Source organism: Coregonus clupeaformis, chromosome 1, assembly GCF_020615455.1.
Source record: "Coregonus clupeaformis isolate EN_2021a chromosome 1, ASM2061545v1, whole genome shotgun sequence".
NCBI classification, from domain to species: Eukaryota; Metazoa; Chordata; class Actinopteri; order Salmoniformes; family Salmonidae; genus Coregonus; species Coregonus clupeaformis.
Genome location: NC_059192.1, coordinates 49,656,622 through 49,677,022, shown reverse-complemented (window position 1 = coordinate 49,677,022; position 20,401 = coordinate 49,656,622). Strand labels below are relative to the sequence as shown.

The 20,401-nt window shown below is 41.5% G+C and overlaps 2 protein-coding genes across 2 annotated transcripts; one reads left to right on the top strand and one right to left on the bottom strand.

Annotated features, from left to right (window-relative positions):
• Window positions 1-7,611: 7,611 nt before the first annotated feature.
• On the top strand, window positions 7,612-9,707 carry LOC121582811 (cystatin-F). The gene is made up of 4 exons (XM_041898928.2): window positions 7,612-7,888; window positions 8,462-8,619; window positions 9,038-9,160; window positions 9,353-9,707. Exons 1-4 carry the CDS (start codon window positions 7,834-7,836, stop codon window positions 9,455-9,457), a joined length of 441 nt encoding a protein of 146 aa, XP_041754862.1. The 5' UTR covers window positions 7,612-7,833; the 3' UTR covers window positions 9,458-9,707.
• A 787-nt stretch (window positions 9,708-10,494) lies between these two features.
• On the bottom strand, window positions 10,495-18,150 carry LOC121569630 (adipocyte plasma membrane-associated protein). Its single transcript, XM_041880752.2, has 9 exons — window positions 17,863-18,150; window positions 16,988-17,104; window positions 15,930-16,045; window positions 15,444-15,536; window positions 14,893-15,012; window positions 14,469-14,643; window positions 13,144-13,278; window positions 11,981-12,173; window positions 10,495-11,726 (listed from the first exon to the last, which is right to left on the bottom strand). Exons 1-9 carry the CDS (start codon window positions 17,952-17,954, stop codon window positions 11,517-11,519), a joined length of 1,251 nt encoding a protein of 416 aa, XP_041736686.1. The 5' UTR covers window positions 17,955-18,150; the 3' UTR covers window positions 10,495-11,516.
• Window positions 18,151-20,401: the final 2,251 nt, after the last annotated feature.

Below are 20,401 nucleotides of genomic sequence, written 5' to 3'. Positions count from 1 at the left end.
TCAACCATTAACAAATGCCTTATAAATAATCTTATGAGTTGACAAGAACGCCTTTATCTCTGGTTTATAAGTACATTAGTAATACATTATTAATCATTTACAGAAATTGTGAACCTACTATGGTCAAACACCTTATTAATGAGCTTATAAATCATTAATCAATCATTTAAAATAGTGTTTATAAATGAGTAAATGACTAAAGATTGCTTATTGACATTTACAAACATAGGAATAATGATTAATAAATGACAACTAAACTCTTTACAAACTATTTATAAATGTTTTATTAAGGTACCTTAATATAAAGTGTTACCTAAAAATGTGCATTCCCAAGCTGCACATGGCTCCCTGGCTACCAAGTAAATCAAGTAATAATTAAACAACAGACACTTTGGGATATAAAAACAACCTCTCCCTTTCAAACTGAATCAACCTGGAAGAACAACATGAGCTCAGAACGAATGCTCACATTGTTGGGCTGAGATCAATTTAGAGCACTCCATCAAAATGGCGGGAACCACTCAGTCTATTTGATTGCTTACCTCTTGCAACAAGATTGGCCACTAAAAGGCCCACAAATCAATACAGTCTACTTGACAAACCCATTTGCATCATGTTACTGTAGCAGTTTTTGCTCTGCAGAGCGTCTATAAATGCTGCTGAGTTTTTTTGTTTATGCAGAAATAAACATTCTGGGCCATGTAACCATGTGAGTGACCAGGAGAAGTCCCACTACAAAGTCAAATACAGTCAGGTCCAACATTATTGGCACCCTTGATAAAGATGAGCAAAAAAGACTGTATAAATAAATTATACAAATACTGAGCTATATTGTATGCTCCAAAAAATAGAAAATTATATTATTTTATATGAATACAATTGCTCAGATAAAGAGATTTAGTTTAACAAGTAATATTCATTTTTTCTCAAAAAGATAGGGGTAAAAATTATTGGCTGTATTCAATACCTTTCAATACCTCCCCTTGCAAGGAAAAAGGCAATGAGCCTTTTCCTAAAACATCTTAGGTTCCTCCATACAGTGGCGACCCGTGGGGGGTTCCTGTTTTGCATGTTATTTTGGCATTAATACGTGTCACATATCAGTGTGCAAACAATGTAAACAAATTCAAATAATCATTGAGTTAATAAAGCCTCCATACAAACATGGTCTCTTTTTTGCTTTCTTGAGTAAGGCAGCTCCAAAATGCAGGTGTTTCAGCCTAGCTCAGTGCTTTCTGTGGTGGGGCAGCCAGCGGAAAATACGGAGCGTAGGGGTTGGTAAAGTTCTCTAGTTGCACCGTGATTGACTCAGTCTTCTGTCACTCATGGGGACACTACGTCACTGCCAAATCTAAGTGTAGAGCTAAAAAATTCAAGCCCATTGGGTGCTGCAATAGAGTTACATTAGAAGTGCCCATCCAAGAAGGCTCAAGGTCATTGGTCACAGATGACGTCAAATCACATTATATCTACAGTAGCTTTGATTGGACTGATCATGTCAACATCATACTTTCAAAATCTTAGCTAGCAGTCATCATCATGAATCAAGTGATGTCATCATGATTCGACCTTGTAATCATCAAATATTGTAAGAGCTTTCATTGTCTGCTTATATGGCCCCTTTATTTATCCTACGGTTCTGACTTGGTGTACAGGGAGAACACAGTAAGAACGGCCCATGTTTTGAATTCTGTCTCTGTACATTTCAAAAGTGCTGAACAAATAGTTATATTGTCTACATCCGTCCCAGCTCGCTCATTAATGTCTTAATCGAAATTACGGATTGCCTCTTATCCACTTGTCGTCCCCTTATGCCATAGTTTGTACATCTCAATTGTCAGTCGAAACCACATTTGTTTAAGCAAGTCAGCTATATCAGCTGTTTTTTTGAAAGGCAGTAAATGAGGCTGAATGAACTGTTTTGCTGCCAGACAAAGCTCCGCTGATAGCCAGGTGTAGCAGTGGTAAGGCGTTGGGACTGCTGTTGGGACTCTGCTGTTGGGACAGCTTTATGTAGGCCCTAATAGTTTGTGGGCACCGTTTGTCACCGTTATAGTGCAATTAATTAATTGTTTAGTGTTGTGTTGTGTTGTGGCTTTGCTGGCATGCATCCCCAAAATGTTTTGGGGGCTTACCCCACCAAGATTTAGATGCTAAATTCGCCACTGCCTCCATACAGAATCTTTCCAGATCTTCGTCTGTGCTTATAGACTGCCCTCTTCAATTCAAACCACATGTTTTCAATAGGTTTCAGGTCACCACTGGTGTGCATGGCCAAATATATCTATTTTCATGTCATCTGACCAACGCACCGGTTCCAATCCAAGTGCCAATGCCATTTAGCAAACTCCAGGCGTTTTCACAATTGGCCCAGCGTCGTCCGGGTTAGGGGAGGGTTTGGCCGGCCGGGATGTCCTTGTCCCATTGCGCTCTAGCAGCTCCTGTGGCGGGCCAGGCGCATGCACGCTGACACGGTTGCCAGTTGTACGGCGTTTCCTCCGACACATTGGTGCGGCTGGCTTCCAGGTTAAGCGAGCAGTGTGTCAAGAAGCAGTGCGGCATGGCAGGGTCGTGTTTTGGAGGACACATGGCTCTCGACCTTCGCCTCTCCCGAGTCCGTACGGGAGTTGCTGCGATGGGACAAGACTGTAACTACTAATTAGATATCACGAAAGGGAGAAAAAATATATTACACATTTGTAGGATGACATGAAAATAGAGCTCTTTGGCCAGGCACACCAGTGGTGGGTTTGGCGTCAAAATAAGGATGAATAAGTAGAAAAGAACCCCATACCTGGTGTAAAATATGGTGGTAGATCTTTGATATTATGGGGCTATTTTGCTTACACTGGTCCTGGGGCCCTTTTAAAGGTTGACGGCATCATCAGCTTTACCCAGTAACAGACCATTTTATCCAAAAAACTGGTTGTCTCTGGCAGGAGGCTTAAACTTGGCCACAAGTGGATCTTCCAGCAAGACAATAACCCAAAGCACAGACCAAAATCCACAAAGAAATGGTTAATTGACCACAAAATCAACATTTTGCAATGGTCATCTCAGTCCCTGGACTTGAACCCCATTGAAAACCTGTGGTTTGAATTGAAGAGGGCAGTCCATAAGCACAGATGAAGGTTATCAAGAATCTGGAAAGATTCTGTATGGAGTAATGGTCTAAGATGCCTCCCAATGATTTCTTCAATCTCATAAAACATTTTTTTTAAAGGCTCAGTGCTGTTATTTTCTCAAGGTGAGGTATTGAACGGTAGTGAAAACAGGGGTGTCAATAGTTTTGAAAAGTAGTTCCTCAAAAAGAGATGATTACTTGATAAACAAAATCTCTTTCTCTGAGCAATTGTATAAATTTTTTTGGAGCATACGATATACATTAGCTCTGTGTTTGTATAATTTATTTTATACAGTATTTTTTGCTCATCTTTATCAAGGGTGCCAATACTTCTGGAGCTGACTCTATATTCTATCACACATCAAAGTCAATATTTTAAAGTCAATATCTATCATGGTTTCTCACCTTGTTTTTCATAGATCTGAATGACAAAAATCTATTTCATGTTGAAGACATACACTACACTATGTGGACACCTGCTCGTCGAACATCTCATTCCAAAATCATGGGCATTAATATGGAGTTGGTCCCCCATTGCTGTTATAACAGCCTCCACTCTTCTGGGAAGGCTTTCCACTAGATGTTGGAACATTGCTGCGGGGACTTGCTTCCATTCAGCCACAAGAGCATTAGTGAGGTCGGGCACTGATGTCATCCCAAAGGTGTTCGATGGGGTTGAGGTCAGGGATCTGTGCATGCAGGCCAGTCCATACCGATCTCGAAAAACCATTTCTGTATGGACCTCTCTTTGTGCACGGGTCATTATCATGCTGAAACAGGAAAGGGCCTTCCCCAATCTGTTGCCACGAAGTTGGAATCACAGAATTGTCTAGAATGTAATTGTATGCTGTAGCGTTATGACTTCCCTTCACTGAAACTAGCCCGAACCATGTAAAACAGCCCCAGAACATTATTCCATTATTCCATTCCTTTACAGTTGGCACTATGCATTGTGGCAGGTAGCGTTCTCCTGACATCCGCCAAACCCAGATTTGTCCGTCGGACTGCCAGATGGTTTCCACTGCTCCAGAGTCCAATGGCGGCAAGCTTTACACCACTCCAGCCGACGCTTGGCACTATGCATGGTGATCTTAGGCTTGTGTGAGGCTGCTCGGCCATGAAAACCCAATTCTTGAAGCTCCCGACGAATAGTTATTGTGCTGACGTTGATTCCTGAGGCAGTTTGTAACTCGGTAGTGAGTGTTGCAGAACATTTTTACGCGCTACGCGCTTCAGCACTCGCCGGTCCCGTTCTGTTAGCTTGTATGGCATACCATTTAGCGGCTGAGCCATTGTTGCTCCTAGACGTTTCCACTTCACAATAACATCACTTACAATTGACAGAGGCAGCTCTAGCAGGGCAGAAATGTGAAATTCACTGAGCTCTTCAGTACGGGCCATTCTACTACCAATGTTTGTCTATGGAGATTGCATGGCTGTGTGCTCGATTTTATACACCTCTCAGCAACGGGTGTGGCTGAAATTGCCAAATCCACTAAGTTGAAGGGGTGTCCACATACTTTTGGCAATGTAGTGTATCTCCTCATCTCACATAACACATAGTTATAATTCATACATTTTTTATATTAAGAACAAATTAAGGGCACTATTGCAGGGGATTTCCGACAAAAGTCATATTTTTCTAGGTCAGGGAAGTGAGAGTGCAGTCAGTGGACATCAGATGTCCCATCTAAGAGTTAGTATAGGATTCTCAGAAATAATTTAAAAACATTTTTAAAAGGACCGCCTAGCAGAAATACATAGTTACATTTGAGGATTTTTCATGTGTCTGATTGACTTGGAGTGGTCTACAGTGAATTGAGACCAGTTTCTGCCAACATGAAGAGAGAAAACCAGGATTTTCCCTGGAGGGGGCAGCTGTGAAAAACAAAAATAAGATAAAGTTCTCTGTCAGAGTGAGGAACGACAGATGGGGAGGGACTTTGATGACAGAGGTTCAACCTTAGTGCATCAGTGAACTACCATCACTCTCTGAAGTAGAATGTCTGCTGACCTTTTTCAGAGAGCTGATTTCTTTATGAAGAAAGATGTCAAAACCAGAATGCAATTCATGGTCAAGTGATGTGACAGGGAATAAAGAGACAATGATGATACAGCCAATGAAGACCAAATTTGACAGACATAACTAAGTGTGTATAGAGTTACCCACTTCTGGCTTTATCCCATTTATAGGATGTGGGACCAGTAAACCAGTTGATTGAAATTATTATGAGTTGAGCATTATAATTAACTTGATGTTACTTCTACATACTGAAAGTACAGTGCATTTCTTTATAGACAAGCCTGTTGAAATAAACTATAAATAAAAATCTACAAAAAAGTGAAATAAAAGTTAATCAGATGTTTTGAGGAGTGCAGCTTGGCCTCTCAAAACATGGTTGTTAGTCTGAAGACAGAGTAAATGTTCAGTTTCCATGCAAAGATTTATCCAAAGGGTATAGTTTCCAGGTTTTGCAGTGTTTGTATAGGGTGAAACAGATGGGGATATTTGTGATGTTCCTCTGGGTACCAGCTCATGTGGGAGTAGAGGGGAATGAGGAAGTGGATATTATTGCCAAGCAGGTTCTTAAACATCCTAATGTTGAGATGGAATTGTCAATCAGTAAAGCAGAAGCCAAGGGATTAATAAGAACAGTGGTTAAAAATAAGTGGCAAGAGTTGTGGAACAGGGAGAGTAAGGGAAGACACGTATACGTTCCAGGAAATGGTGGGGGCAGGGAGGTCCTCAGGCCGAGAGAGAAGGGAGGAAAGTGTAGTCACAAGGCTGAGACTGGGACACACAAGGCTAAATAGTACATTGAAAGTGGTGGGGAAACATCCGACTGGAGGTGTGATCATTGTCAGGAGGAGATGGAGACAGTGGAACATGTTCTATTTCAGTGCAAGAAATATGTGAGAGAAAGGGTGCGATTGTTATTAGATTTGAGGAGTAATGGGGTTGAAGAGCCAGGATTAAGTGAACTGCTGGGGAAATCTTCAGGGGATGTAGTATTTAATTATGTATTTCGTTTCCTTAGGGAGACGAGATTATCGTGTAGGATTTAGACCTTCACTGTCTCTGGTCCACACTCCAGTCCAGTTGGTGGCGGTAATGCACCTTAAAGTTGGTTATCAACCGCCATATAAAATCCACAGAAGTAGAAGATGAAGAAGGACCATACTGGGTCAGCATTTGTAGTGCAGGAATGGGGGGTGGAAGTCAGGAAACGTATTACAGATCATCTGGCTGTATATACGGCGGAGCTGATGGCCATACTGTTGGCCTTGCAGTGGGTGGAAGAAGTTAAGCCAGACAGAGTAGTTATTTGCTCTGATTCAGTTACATTTTAGTCATTTAGTAGATGCTCTTATCCAGAGCGACTTGCAGTTAGTGAGTGCATACATTATTTTTACATACTGGCCCCCCGTGGGAATCAAACCCACAACCCTGGCGTTGCAAACGCCATGCTCTACCAACTGAGCTACATCCCTGCCGGCCATTCCCTCCCCTACCCTGGACGACGCTGGGCCAATTGTGCGCCGCCCCATGGGTCTCCCGGTCGCGGCCAGCTACGACAGAGCCTGGATTCGAACCAGGATCTCTAGTGGCACAGCTAGCACTGCGATGCAGTGCCTTAGACCACTGCGCCACTCGGGAGATGGTGCAGTGTTAATGAGTCTCCAGTCCTTCAGCTCAAGTAGCAGACAAGACCTGCTTTATGAGGTGATACAAACCCATGGCAGGATTAAACAGATGGGTATACAGATAAGATTTACTTGGGTTCCAGCCCATGTGGGGTTGGAGGGGAACGAGGCGGTAGATGAACAGGCTAAACAAGCACTTAGTAGTGGGGATGTTGATGTTGAAGTGTGAAGACTGATATATACAGTGATGGTGCAGAGATGGCAGGAGCAGTGGAATAGAGATAATAAGGGAAGGCATTTATTTCAAGTACAGAGGAAAATCGGGGAGGGGAGGACGGCAGGAAGAGACAGAAGAGAGGCCAGTTGAATAAGACATTAAACGTGATAGGAAAGCATCCATCAGGAAAGTGTGATTATTGTCAGGAAATAGACTGTGGAGCATGTATTGCTACAGTGTGGGCAGTATCAGAGGGAAAGAGAGAGGATGAGATTTAGTATGAGGGAGAAGGGGATACAGGAAATTAGTTTAAAGAGTATATTGAGTAGAGCGTCATTAGATATATTCTCAAATATGTTGTTATCTTTTTTAAGAGAAACGGGGTTGGCAGGTAGGGTTTAGTTTATCCCTGTCTCTGGCCAACACTCCAGTACGGTAGGTGGCGGTAATGCACCATAATGTTGGATGCCAACCGCCGATAAACCCCCACTAAAGAAGAAGAAGATGAAGCAGAAGGACTCTGTTCATAGGGAGCTTTAAACCAATTTAAGGCCAATTCAAAATTGGTTGTGGTTCTTTTATTTTATGTACTAATTATATATAGGTAAAGCACCACCTTTCCAAGTAACACAATTAATGAAAATAATGTTCTGTTGCAAAAAGATTAGAGAATGTCAATCAAAAGACTAGTTTGTTCAGTTTTCTCTATTGGCTGCACCTGCTAGTTAATTGGTTGTCTTGTGGAAGTAGGGCCAGGGTAAATTTTGCTAGGCTGCAATGTGTAGTGCAAGTGTTGCCTTACAGGAAGTAAAATAAACAGAACAGTGTTGAGAAATCTCCAACAGGCATGGGGCTGAGTTATATGCTTCTGCTCTTCTCTGGCTTGTGCCTGTGCTCAATTGGTAAGATCTTCTTTTAATAGGATGAAATTGTCTGTGTTTAGTAGAAGTTGGAGGATTTGCATGTCATGTTTGAAGCCAGTTGGTTATCTTGGTTTTCTTAGGATCTGTGGATTTTGTCAACTTACGTCCACAATTAACAATTCTAATTACTTTACCATAACATAATCACACAATGTATGTAATTACAAAAATGTTGAATAATGAGTTGTCTCTTTGATCAGTAGAAATGCATGACAGTTGATCATTCTTGTGCAATAATGCAGCTATATCCTGTTGACTAGATTTATGTTAGTATTAGGCGGTTATGGCTTGGTTTCAGTTTGTTCGTGGGGAGTCAGATTTCTCTGCTCATGTTGGTTGACTATTTATCGGTATGAGAAAAATATTGTGTGGCACTTGCCTTTGGCTACAGTTCTGACTTTGAGTTGTTGCACGGTCTCGTGTAAACTGACCTAATTCGGTGTTTATAGGAAGAGTGTAAGACCTGTAGAACCTAAAACCTGTTACCCTAATGTAGCAAACATTTTGTGAATGTTATCTTGTGTTCAATTAGCACTTTTTTGTTGTTTCCAGTCAGTTGCCACAGGTTTGTGCCTGGCGCGCCATATAATATCAGCACGAATGACAAGGGGGTCCTAAAGGCAGTGCTTCATGGGACCTATTCATTTAACAATCAGACCAATGATGCTTTCCTCTTCAAGCCATTTGCAATTGAGAAAGCAGAAAGACAGGTATGGAGGACTTACAATAACTGACAATTTATACTGGAGTAGTCATATCGAATGTGTTCCATATGGCGTCGAAATAAGGATGAAAACTATGTTGAACTGAATAAGTTTATACTTCGCTGGTATAGTCCAACTATATTGTGATTGAACTATACCATTTGGCATTGTTCTCCAACTCGGGTCCTCGAATACCCCCAACAGCACATTTATGTTGTAGCCCTGGACAAACTCAACTCATTGAGGGCTTGATGATTAGTTGATAAGTTGAATCAGGTGTGCTTGTCCAGGGCTACAATAGAAATGAGTACTGTTGGGGGTACTCAAGGACTGGAGTTGGGAAACACTGGCGTATGGTTCACTATAGTTGGACTATACCAGTGAGGCATAAACTTATTCAGTTCAACATAGCTTTCTGTTACAGATTGTAAGGGGACTCAAATACATTATGGAAGTAGACCTCTCACGGACTGTGTGCCGCAAAAACAGACACAGCGACACAGACCTGGCCAACTGCAAGTTCCAACCAGATGGTTTGTTACAGCAGGTATTGTACAGTACACATTTTTAGTATAGAAATAAGTAGTGCATTGAATTTAAATATGATACATTATGTTGAAGTTGTATGTATAGCAATTGGGTGAAGATCAACACAAATTTTGACTGGCGAGTGGATCATAGCTAAACGTCAACATTGTTGGAGTGATTCATTATAATAGAGTGCATGTTTGTCTTTCAGACCTTCCACTGTGACTTTGAGGTTTGGACTATGCCTTGGCTCCACTTCATGAAGACTACCTATTTTTCTTGCAGTCCATCTGACCGACCTTCAACTTCTCCATGAAACCCAATCCTTCATGATTTCAATGTTCTGAGGAAGTTCCTTAGCCACTTCCCTCTAAACATGATCATAACTGAGCATTTTCATTTTTCTAAATAAAATTTAGCCTTAACGTATGGTATAACAATGGCAATTACCATGTGTCTTGAGTACCAATATGTATTTTAGGGTAACTTACACAGCTACAACAACCTAAAGCCACCTAACCTTGTAATCCTCAAATAAAATGGTAGACTGCTTTGTCCCTTGCAAATTATACAATGAATTATAATTAATCATGTTTTGGCCTGAGTTAGGGTCTACAGACTGATACATTCGGATCAATAAAATCCTAAATCCCAAACTGGATCGTCATATCTGTATGAAGGAATGAATAGAACATCTGTGCAGATGTTCTGAGCACAAACGGAACCTTGTGAACAAGGACTTGACAACCAAGCACAATGATATAAGCCCATCTAAACTTGTAGAGATTCCATCTGAAGGCTTCCTCCACGGGGGCTTTTTACGGCCCGGATTATCATTCTTCCTCAGCACTCAGTGACCTGAATCCTTTGAAAAGCCTGGTCTTGTGTCTGATACAGCCTCTAAATCATTCAAAGGCTCTTATGAAACCAGTGCAGCACCAGCAGCGTCTGATCTTGAGCGAGTAGAGAGCCAATGAGGCTGACACTGCAGCAGTGGAGGGGCCCCTCCTGCAGAGGGCAGCCCTGGGAGGAAGCTCGCTGAGTGGGGTCGGGTACTCTCCTCTGAGCTCTCAGCAACCTCTTTGAAGCAGCGCTCCGTGCACCCTCTTTTGATGAGGCCCTTGATCTGATGAGCTCCACTGGCTCTGAGGCAGGGGAGGGTTTCTATGTGCGCTCATGTCTACTGTACATTTGAGGCGTACACTGACATGAGACGACCTGTCCAACTGGTTTCTCTCATTTAAGACATGCAGTGGGTCAGTAGCAGGCTAAACTTTTATGGCAGTAGTATATAAACACTAAGTAGCTAAACAAACTAGAAATGTGCCATGTTTTTCATATTATTAGACAAACTGTTTTAAAACAACTGTTTTAATTCAAAGTAAGCTCAGCTGAAGGCCGGCAGCATTCAACATTGAGCTAAAAATTGACATTCCGTTAAGCAGTTGACAGTGCAATATACAAAAGCAGACAACAGAAGAAAGCAGTATGAAGTGGCACTCCTAAAATAATACGGATTCAGTGTTCTGTATTTCTACTGATAAAATTAAGTCTGAAGTACAAGAATAACATTGTCAGTTATATTTAGGGGTGAGATTAGAGCTCAGTGCAAAAAATGTGTTCAAAGTGCAGATACGGAATGATTCACACAAACGAAACAAACAAATTTGGCACCTCATTTCAACAACACAAAACACAGACCTGAAAAACAATGTACCTTACAACATGGGGATTTTTGAGCAAACAATTTAGCCCAAGGAATGCTTGGTTAAATAAAAAAGCCCTTGAGCTCCAACTGAAACACACCATCATACCTGTCAACGGAAGTTAAAGGGTTAATAGTTAATTGTGGGCCGATAAGACTAGAAAGGATGGATATGCATCCCAGTCAAATGTGCAGATACTTAATGAAGACTAGCCCATGTTTTCCTGAAGCTGGCGATAAGCAATGCAAATGCAGCACATCAAGCATTAAGCCATTCTGATCAATTCTGATTTATTTGTTGTTATTGGAAAACACTCCTTTGGGAGAGACTAGGTAGGGAGGTGTTAGGTAGGCAGAGAGCAGTCTCACAGTGTGGAACATATCGTTGCTGTCTGATAAACCTAATTTCAATTTTTGCAACACATTTTATTTTTGACATGTATCGAAAGCAGCAACTCCCCTCAATGTACTCTGAACATTTCATGACTATGACCAAGAACATATATTCAAAATAGCTTCTGAAGTTTCAAAATTGTATGTTTGTTAATGGGAAAATATGGCAGTTTTTTCCATTTCCTGAAAAGTTCCTGTTTTGGAGATGAGTGGTTTTCATCAGAAAGCAACGATATATGGGTTTTGTACGAGACAGTGGTTGTGCTCAGCTCCCTGGTCAAACCTTGCTGAGATCCAGCTTGCAGAGGTAAGGGGAGCGGAAGGAGCCTAGGTAGAGGTGGCCGTCGTGCTCGTGTGCCTCGCTGACGTAGGCTGCCACCATGCCGTGGGGGTCATGGAAACTACGCATGCACGCCCCGCTCTCCTGCAGCTCTATCACCAGACTGTAGCGAGGCACAAACTTCATCAGCATGTCCTGACTGAAGAGCTGCAGGGAGAGGGGGGAGGGATGAGTCATAGCACCAAAACCAGACTGAAGTAGAGACATTCTAACAAACTGGTCTCATGGTCACAATGAATGAGGTATACTTTATGTATTCCTTCAATATTTGTTAGGCAGATTTCCAGCTGGCAAGATCCCAAACCCTTGAATGCAAAAACACCTAAGAACCAGACCAATAGGAATGAATATCAGACTCATATTCACAGTAAATTGCTATCACATCATGTAATATAATCTACCTTAAAGATTAGCTTCTTTATCCAGGGCTTCTGAGCCAGAAAGTCCAGCATGGAGAATCCAGGGTTGGGCCGCACCGCTGACATGGCCACCCAGTACCCTCCAGAGGAGCTGCGACGGATGTTGTCAGGGAAACCAGGTAAGTTGTCAACAAACGTGTCCATTCCTCCCTTATTTAGACCTGACACATGGACCCTGCAGGGACACAGTCAGACACACATTTGTGGAAATTCAGGAGATGAGGGAAAGAAAGTCAATTTTGTTATGCAGATGAAGGTTAAAATGGGTTGCCTTATGCTTATGGTATGTGTGACAGGTAACAGAGGTATTATGGGAAACAATTCAAAACATTTGACAAAACTCTTGTACGAGCAGTCTTCACAATACTTTGAAGCTGTGTTATAAAAAGACAACCCAGCTTCAGAGCTCTTAGCAGCAGCAGGGGATTTGGCTCAGCAAACTGTCTGCATTGATAAAGCCAAAAGCAAATGCATTAGTTATGACTATTATAAACCAGTTTTGGGAGGGAGAAAATCTACTTGCTGGGAAAACCTAAAAGACCATTTCAAATAATAAATAAATAATGAACTTACTGATTTCTATTCTGCACAGTCAGCAAATCAAAAACTTCCCCAAACTGTCTGCATTACCATATGGGCTGAAATGAACAAACAATGAACACCTCCCTCCCACTCACCCCCAAAACAAATGCAGCAGGAAGGAAGGCCTCCCCCTTTATACCCACACTAGCATTGCTATAAGAGAAAGGACAAGCCAATTCTGTCTTTCTGCTCAGGCAGCTTGGTGAAGGGACTCTGTTACCAAGGCAACAGTGCACTTGCATCATTTATACACGTGAGGCTTGAGAGAATTGACTGTGCTCCCGGCAGGTTTAACAAAGTGTGCTATTACAAAGGCGAAATATATTCATGAAATCTTGATAAGGGAGAGAGAAAATAATGAAAACCAGAAAATAATAAAAATAAAACAAACCTGTGGGCGCACTAGGAGCACGTTCAACAAGCCGGCACCACAACAACCTAGCATCTGATGAAACATGAGATAACTACAGAACATTCAATCCCCTGTGGGCAGCATTTTGTCACTCAGTGCAGTAGTTAAATAAGGTTGGTTGTGTTGCTCAGGAGGATCAACTCTACAGTACCTGCGTATCCTAGCCATAGTAGTTTCAGCCACCAGCACAGACTCCTCATCAGGGAAAAGCTGGATCCCGTTAGCAAAACGAAGGTTCTCCATCAGTACTGTTACCTCCTTGGTCTCTGTGTCATACTCCAACACGCTATAAGACAGACAAAGGGTTACATATGGACAGCTTTGCTCAGACTTCAGGTTGTTGTCTTAATAAAGTGTTCAATTTCTTTAAAATGTAAGGTACTCGCATTATGTATCAACACAAATGCTTTTAAGTAAGGGATATAGCTTTCATTCTATAAAATTCATGATTAACATATGACAAGGCCCTATACCAGGGGTCTCCAACAGGTCGATAGCGCACCTATGAGTAGCTCACCAAACAATTCTGAAAGTACATGCAATTTTCAAGTGTTCCACCGTAAAATGTCAAACAAATCTCACAAGTATCAGACACCGCAAGATCCCAGCTACTATCTAATCAATGCAACATTGACATTATCCACCCCTGGTTAGCCACTATTGGCTTAAAAAGCCAAACCGAACACAATATCTGCCAATTAATTTCCAGAAGTACTTTCCCCAAAACATTCTCAATTAAATGTTAACTGCAAAGTAAGCTTACCTGACAGAAGTATTTCATGAGTAAGTATATAATTTGTATCTATTATTTGTTATTTGCAAACTTTGCCATGAAATGAGCAGCAGTACAGAACCATCGCTAGATGGCACATTCCTCACTCGATGAGCAATTAAAGGGCCAGATGCGCAATTAAAGGGGAATTACACTCCAAAATCCAAATTTGTTAGTTTTCTTCCAGACATAAAATACAATTGTCTCCTGATGTGATTTAAGCATTGATATGGACTCAGAAGATTCAATTTCATTGTTTCTCTACGAACAATTATAATTTTGAGATTGAAAAACGAAAACATCTAAAACCAGGAAAAATACAACTGAGCGAACATAATTTGGGAAAATATTAAACAGAACTTGGGAGAAAACAATTACAGATTTTACAGGGCCCCCTTACAGTTGTTAATTAACCATTATTTTACCAGCTATATTGACAGAAAACATAGTGCACTACTTTCTCTTGTACACTAAGGACCCGGGGAAGAGTTGTAGGGGAGAGGAGAAAAGAAGGATGTGCCTATTTGAAAGCTAGAAAGAAATGAGTAACTCACAACACCTTTCATTTTTTAAAAGTAGCTCTCATGGTTGGAGACCCCTTCCCTATATGCATAACATTTCAACAGAAACTCTTGACAAAGTAGACAAGAACTTGCTATTAGAATGTGCTCAAGGCTCTTCATAAATTCTGTGGTAACAGTTACCGTCCATCTGCTGTGGCCTCCATGATGAGATGAAGGTAGTCTCTGCGCTGCCACCTGCTGCTAGAGTCGGTGAAGTACACTTTCCTCCCATCCTGTGTTACATCCAGGTCATTGACAAAGGAGAGCCTCCGGCCCCCAACCATCTGTCCAGCCGACACCAGGTTGGTCACCTCACCTTTATAATGAGTCAAAGAGAGAGAGTTACATCACTAAAATGACTTGCATAATCCAGCACTTTTATTTTGAGGATAGTATTTTCAACAAAATTGATTATACTGAGTATAAGGTGAAATTGTTGGAAAACCTAAAACAAATATTTAATTCCTCGCAAAAAACAAACAGGTCTTTGTCACATTATTGATATTAAAATCTATCCTGTAAGGAAATAGAAAACTGTGATGCCATTGCTGTGTGTGCTGCTTACCTGTGACAGGGTTGACCTCGAACAGCCCCAGGTAGGCGTCAGCTACGAACAGGGTGCCGTTAGGACCCACTCTGATACCCAGGGGTCGTCCACAGCTAGGCTCCTGTTCACGGGATCCATCTACAATAAAGTACATAACACAGTGGATATGAGGTATGTAAAGTAATTCATAATTTATTGGGTGCAATTATTTAAATCATTTTGAACAGGCTAATCTGATTAATATGAGCAAATACTTGGGTTAGAGCTCAGTCTATTCTTGACATGTCTTTTCAGTTTTGAGCCAATATGCTAGGCCTGTTGTGCATTAAGCCATCCTTGTTGTGTAAGCAGAAAAACAATCAATAAAGGTCATGAGTGAAATGCATCTACTAAGAGTTGCTTATGAATGAGCATTTGAAACTCCAGTTTTGAGCAATGGGAACTGTTGGGTCATTTGTCTAAATCATGTCATGTTGAGGGTAGAGACAACATTGTGTAATGAAAGCTTATGAAATCAGACGGACACAATGTGTGAGTAATCAGTTAGTCAAAGCCCCTTACTCACTTACCACAGGGTGGCTTGCCAAGTCTGGCTATAACAGTGATGCTCTTGCCCTCAATCTTCACTATCTTTCCATCAGCCGTACCAGTGTAAATCACATCTATAGAGAGAGATAAACAATCAAAATGTGTATTTAGATACTGGTCAAAAGTAAAGGCAATATGTTGGACATCAGAATAGAACAACCGTTGCAGAAGTAAACTAGTAAAGCACAAGTCAAATGTGACAATGTGTCATGCCAAATACCTGTCCGTCACTAAGACCACGCAGTATGTGCAGATTTGGAAACTTAAGCATCTGCTATTATTGGTCAACACCGCCATCCAGACAGCATTACCCCAGCATTGCCCCCTCAGCTTTGAACTATTAGACTGCTGTTACTGTTGAATCCCCACAAATTACACAAGCCCAAACAAACTGGGTGAAAGATATGAAAGACATTGTCATGTGGCGAGACTCCAGCTGGAATACTCTAGCCTAGCCCCATACTGACCTCCAAAGTTAGCAATAGACTCTGGGCCAACAAGCTGGTCCTCAAACAGCCGCTCTGCCTCCCTCAGCTTAAAGTTGGCCTCGTAACACCCAGACATAAGGGGCGGCTCATTGAGGCTGAAAAGACAAGAGGAAAGAAATTAGGGAAAATAATCAGTATGAATCACTGATCAACACCCTTGTCCCAGTCTTTACCCTGAAGCCTAGTGCTGTGGAGAAATAAGAGAGGACATCCTTGGCCCCAAGACCTCAGAATGGATCATTAAGTGTGGATGCAGAATTGAGCAATGAATTCTAATGAGGAGAGGGAGACGCATGCTATTTGGTCTGAGGGGCAGACTGGTAATAAATTAGATCAGCTTTGTCTATGACCCAAGGCCATTGTGCAAGTAGGGACAGCAAATCACTCAGCATAATAGCATTAATAGAGAATGCAGTATGTAGAAATGTGGCTATGCAGTTGTGGAGACATAGGGGTTGTTGTGGCAGAGGCAGTGGGGATTCTGGACTGACTGGAAGCGCCTAAAAGAAAATTGCTTAATTATTCTTCAATCAATAATTAAGCAATTACTGAAAAAGTCATGTTTGGCTAAGCATTTTGTCTTTGCATCAGAACATCTAGGCCTACATGATCAATTCTATTGATAAGGGATGACTGAAACCATTCTACATACTGACATTATATACTACCTAATATGTATGTTATACAAGTAACAGTGGAGTGAGATCTGTGAGAAGGACTTGTGCTACACATGTACAGAACAGTTTCCACAAACCGACATCCAGAAAGTTAAAAAGTAAGCAGAAATGTTGACTATGCAGACTGATTCTAAAGTATCTTGTAGTAAAGCTGATTAAACAGTTGTTGATGTGCCCTTGAGCAAGGCACTTAATCCTAATTGCTCCTGTAAGTCGCTCTGGATAACAGCGTCTGCTAAATGACTAAAATGTAAATGTTAACCTTCCTTGAAGTCAATACATTTCTGAGACATTAGAGTGAACATGATTCTAAAGACCAGGAGAAAAAAGAGAGAAGGATTTCAATTCTTGACAGCTCACCTGAGAAGCTCAGGGTGAATAGGAGACTCAAGCAGAAAAAAGACTACAAGCAATGGAAGGATCAGGCATCCTCCCAGGGTCACCAGGATCACACGGAATACCTTTCCACTATAGGTACTGGGAAAAACAAAACATATAACAAATTAAAGCCGCCCAACACTTTTTTATACAGCTGAGGAAATGTTACCTCTTCAAATTCATAGGGCTCTAGATGCAAGGACTGAGAGTCTATGACATTCATATGATAAATATTTGTAAGCCATACACTGTTGGTTTACGTTGTTGTTGTCTGTAAACAATGGAGTAGGCCTATAACCTTTATATTTTGGGTTATAAGTTATGACAGTTGTGTTAAGCTCCTGAGGCATAGGGCTAAGTTATATTCTTCCAAGAATCAATGGGTATATTGAACAGATTCCCAGATCCCAGACTGTAGCTTTAATATCAATTTGTTATTGGGTGTTTGAAGAGATCCATGAACTCTGGTCAACAGTGGATGATACAGTACTCAAACATACACACAGAATGCACATGCATCTATTTTCAGAGAGAACGCATCTATGAAAAACTTGAATAGGCCTTACTATCAATAGCCTACACTAAGTGCATGCTGGTCAATGCGTCCTCCACTTATTACTGACAGTTTGGTTCATACCATGCATGCATAATGCAAAGTAATTGCATAGTCAGTGAGTGTAAAACTGACCTAGATATGGCTTGTTTACCTCTGCATCTGCCATCAGCTAGGAAGCGCAAATGAGAATCACCCAGTCTGATACACAGTGGTTGATTGTGCATCTGTGCGTGATGCAATACTACAGTAGCAAGGAAAGCAGCATCTGATGTTAATATCAATACTGAGTAAAATAGCTTACCTGGTGCCCTTGTATTGGGGTTCCTGTAATTCGTCTGTGATGATCTGTGGTCTGTTCAGTCTCCTGAACCGCAGTCCCTCTGGCTCATTCATATTGAAATGAGACTTCTTCTACTATGACTCTATTATCCAAGAATTATGTTTCAAGTAAGAAGCTCGCTACATGAGTAGGTAGATAATTTGATTGGTTGTAAAGACAGACAAATACAGGATATCGTAGGGATATCTACAGTATTCGACGAGCCTTCCCACTGGACAGCTTTTTCGCAATACGCATTTTTTTCTTCCATGTCAGGCAAGAGCTGCCGTCTCTAAATCATTGATGTTCAACGCCACCTTCTGTTGTGGAGTGTGCACTACATACCTTTTTTTGAGACGTCATATCGCCAGAGATACAGGATATAATGACGAGATGCTTGTGTCTCCGCCCTAACAATGGGATTCGCCGTCAATAGAGCAGAACGGCGGGCTGTCAAGCTCCCGCCTATTCCTCTCTTTGGATTGGTGGATACATCTCATTATTTAAATACCTTTTTGAATATTCGATGAGGGGTGTTGACGTCAACCACCTGTATTCAATGGAGAGTGATATGCCATGCTATTTTCATGAGTATGCATCACAGGAGGTTGGTGGCACCTTAATTGGGGAGGACAGGCTTGTGGTAATGGCTGGAGCGGAATCATTGGAATCGTATCAAATACATCAAACACATGGTTTGATGCCATTCCATTTGCTCCGTTCCAGACATTATTATGAGCCGTCCTCCCCTTAGCAGCCTCCACTGGTATGCATAGACTGTTTCGAACTCTGATATAAGGTGTTTTTTCTCAAAGTTGCCAGGATGTGAAGTGCATCACACTTATCAGTACACTCGTAACAACCTAAGCATTACGAAACTTCTATTAGATCAAATAAACCTCACATATCAAAATAGCAATTCATTTTTTTCTTGACTAAATTCAACACTCTCTCATTGCCCCTGCCCTGTGGTGATACTGATGATTTGTTGCCACAGATGGTTTGTTTACATAGCAGGTTAGGATAATTAATGTGTCAGGTTAGGAGAACTAATGCAGCAGGTTAGGTGAATTAAAGTAGCAGGTTAGGAGAATGGAGTTAAGGTTAGGAAAAGGGTTAGGGTTAGGCTTAGCTACAACGCTACAGTTGTCAACAACTGTTGTCCCCGACGCGACCACTAGATGGAGGTGTAGGCCTACTCCAGGGGTGAACGTAAGGAGGTAAGGTCTGGTACTGCATCCCGGCAAAATAAATAGTGGGGGTACGCCGTACAGGTAAAACAAAACAAAAAAATAATTAAAAGAAAATGTCAAGAAAACTGTAGGCTATTACACCATCATGTATCATTACCGCATGTCAGAGGCATGAAAAATGTGCGAATGGACTTGAAAACAGGTGGTATAGCCTAGGCTTCAAAATGTGATGTCGTTCGTCAAGAACACTGATGTTTTGCCAAGGCAGAGATGAGTGGCCGACACCGAGACGCGCGGACAGCAGTGGGCGCATAAATTCTGGCCTACTGACAATCGCCAAATGTCATTAGGCCTACACTTTTTGGTGTTTGTGTAAAAGACGTCCCTTTCCATTCCAGTGTGTAGTGGCATAGCATGTCAATCTTGGTGGGGAAAACAAAACAAAAATTTGGGGATGCCTGCCAGCTAAGCCACTACACAACACAACACTAAACAATTCATTAATTGCACTATAACGGTGACAAATGCTGCCCACAAACTGTTAGGGCCTACATAAAGCTGTCCCAACTGCAGAGTCCCAACAGCAGTCCCAACACCTTACCACTGCTACACCTGGCTATCAGCGGAGCCTTGTCTGGCAGCGAAACAGTTCATTCAGCCTAATTTACTACCTTTAAAAAAAACATAGCTGATATGGCTGACTTGCTTAAAAAATGTGGTTTCTACTGACAATTGAGATGTACAAACTATGGCATAAGGGGATGACAAGCGGATAAGAGGCAATCCGTAATTTCAATTAAAACATTAATGAGCGAGCTAGGACGGACGTAGTCAATATAACTATTTGTTTAGCACTTTTGAAATGTACAGCGACAGAATTCAGAACATGGGCCGTTCTTACAGTGTTCTCCCTGTACACCAAGTCAGAACCGTAGGATAAATAAAGGGGGCATATAAGCAGACAATAAAAGCTCTTCCAATATTCTATGGTTACATTTCTCTATAACAGGTTATAGGCTACATGTGCACCACCAAGTCAGAACAGTAAGCAAAATTAAGAGGGGAAAATATACCAAATTGTTAGGGTGAGGCACATGGGCTGCTAACAGCTTACTACACAACATACACTTACATTTACATAATTTAGCACACTTAGTATTACTTTCTTAGCTACAGTATACATACCTCCCTGGCTTATTACATAATTTATGCAGCAGAATACAAGACATCTTTGGACTCACCTTGTTGTGCTGTGCTCACTTGAACAGGAAGGTTTCGCGGCGGTCCTTCGTGGGCAAATTTTGTCATCAAACTGTCATCAAAGTCTG

Excerpts from the sequence above, each read along its gene's own strand:
- LOC121582811 (XM_041898928.2), top strand. The coding sequence starts at position 7,834 with ATGGGGCTGAGTTATATGCTTCTGCTCTTCTCTGGCTTGTGCCTGTGC. Across the intron at positions 8,620-9,037 it reads TTGAGAAAGCAGAAAGACAG|ATTGTAAGGGGACTCAAATA; the intron begins GTATGGAGGACT and ends TTTCTGTTACAG. Across the intron at positions 9,161-9,352 it reads CAGATGGTTTGTTACAGCAG|ACCTTCCACTGTGACTTTGA; the intron begins GTATTGTACAGT and ends TTTGTCTTTCAG.
- LOC121569630 (XM_041880752.2), bottom strand. The coding sequence starts at position 17,954 with ATGAATGAGCCAGAGGGACTGCGGTTCAGGAGACTGAACAGACCACAG. Across the intron at positions 17,105-17,862 it reads CCCCAATACAAGGGCACCAG|TACCTATAGTGGAAAGGTAT; the intron begins GTAAGCTATTTT and ends TGTTTTTCCCAG. Across the intron at positions 15,537-15,929 it reads GTCTATTGCTAACTTTGGAG|ATGTGATTTACACTGGTACG; the intron begins GTCAGTATGGGG and ends CTCTCTCTATAG.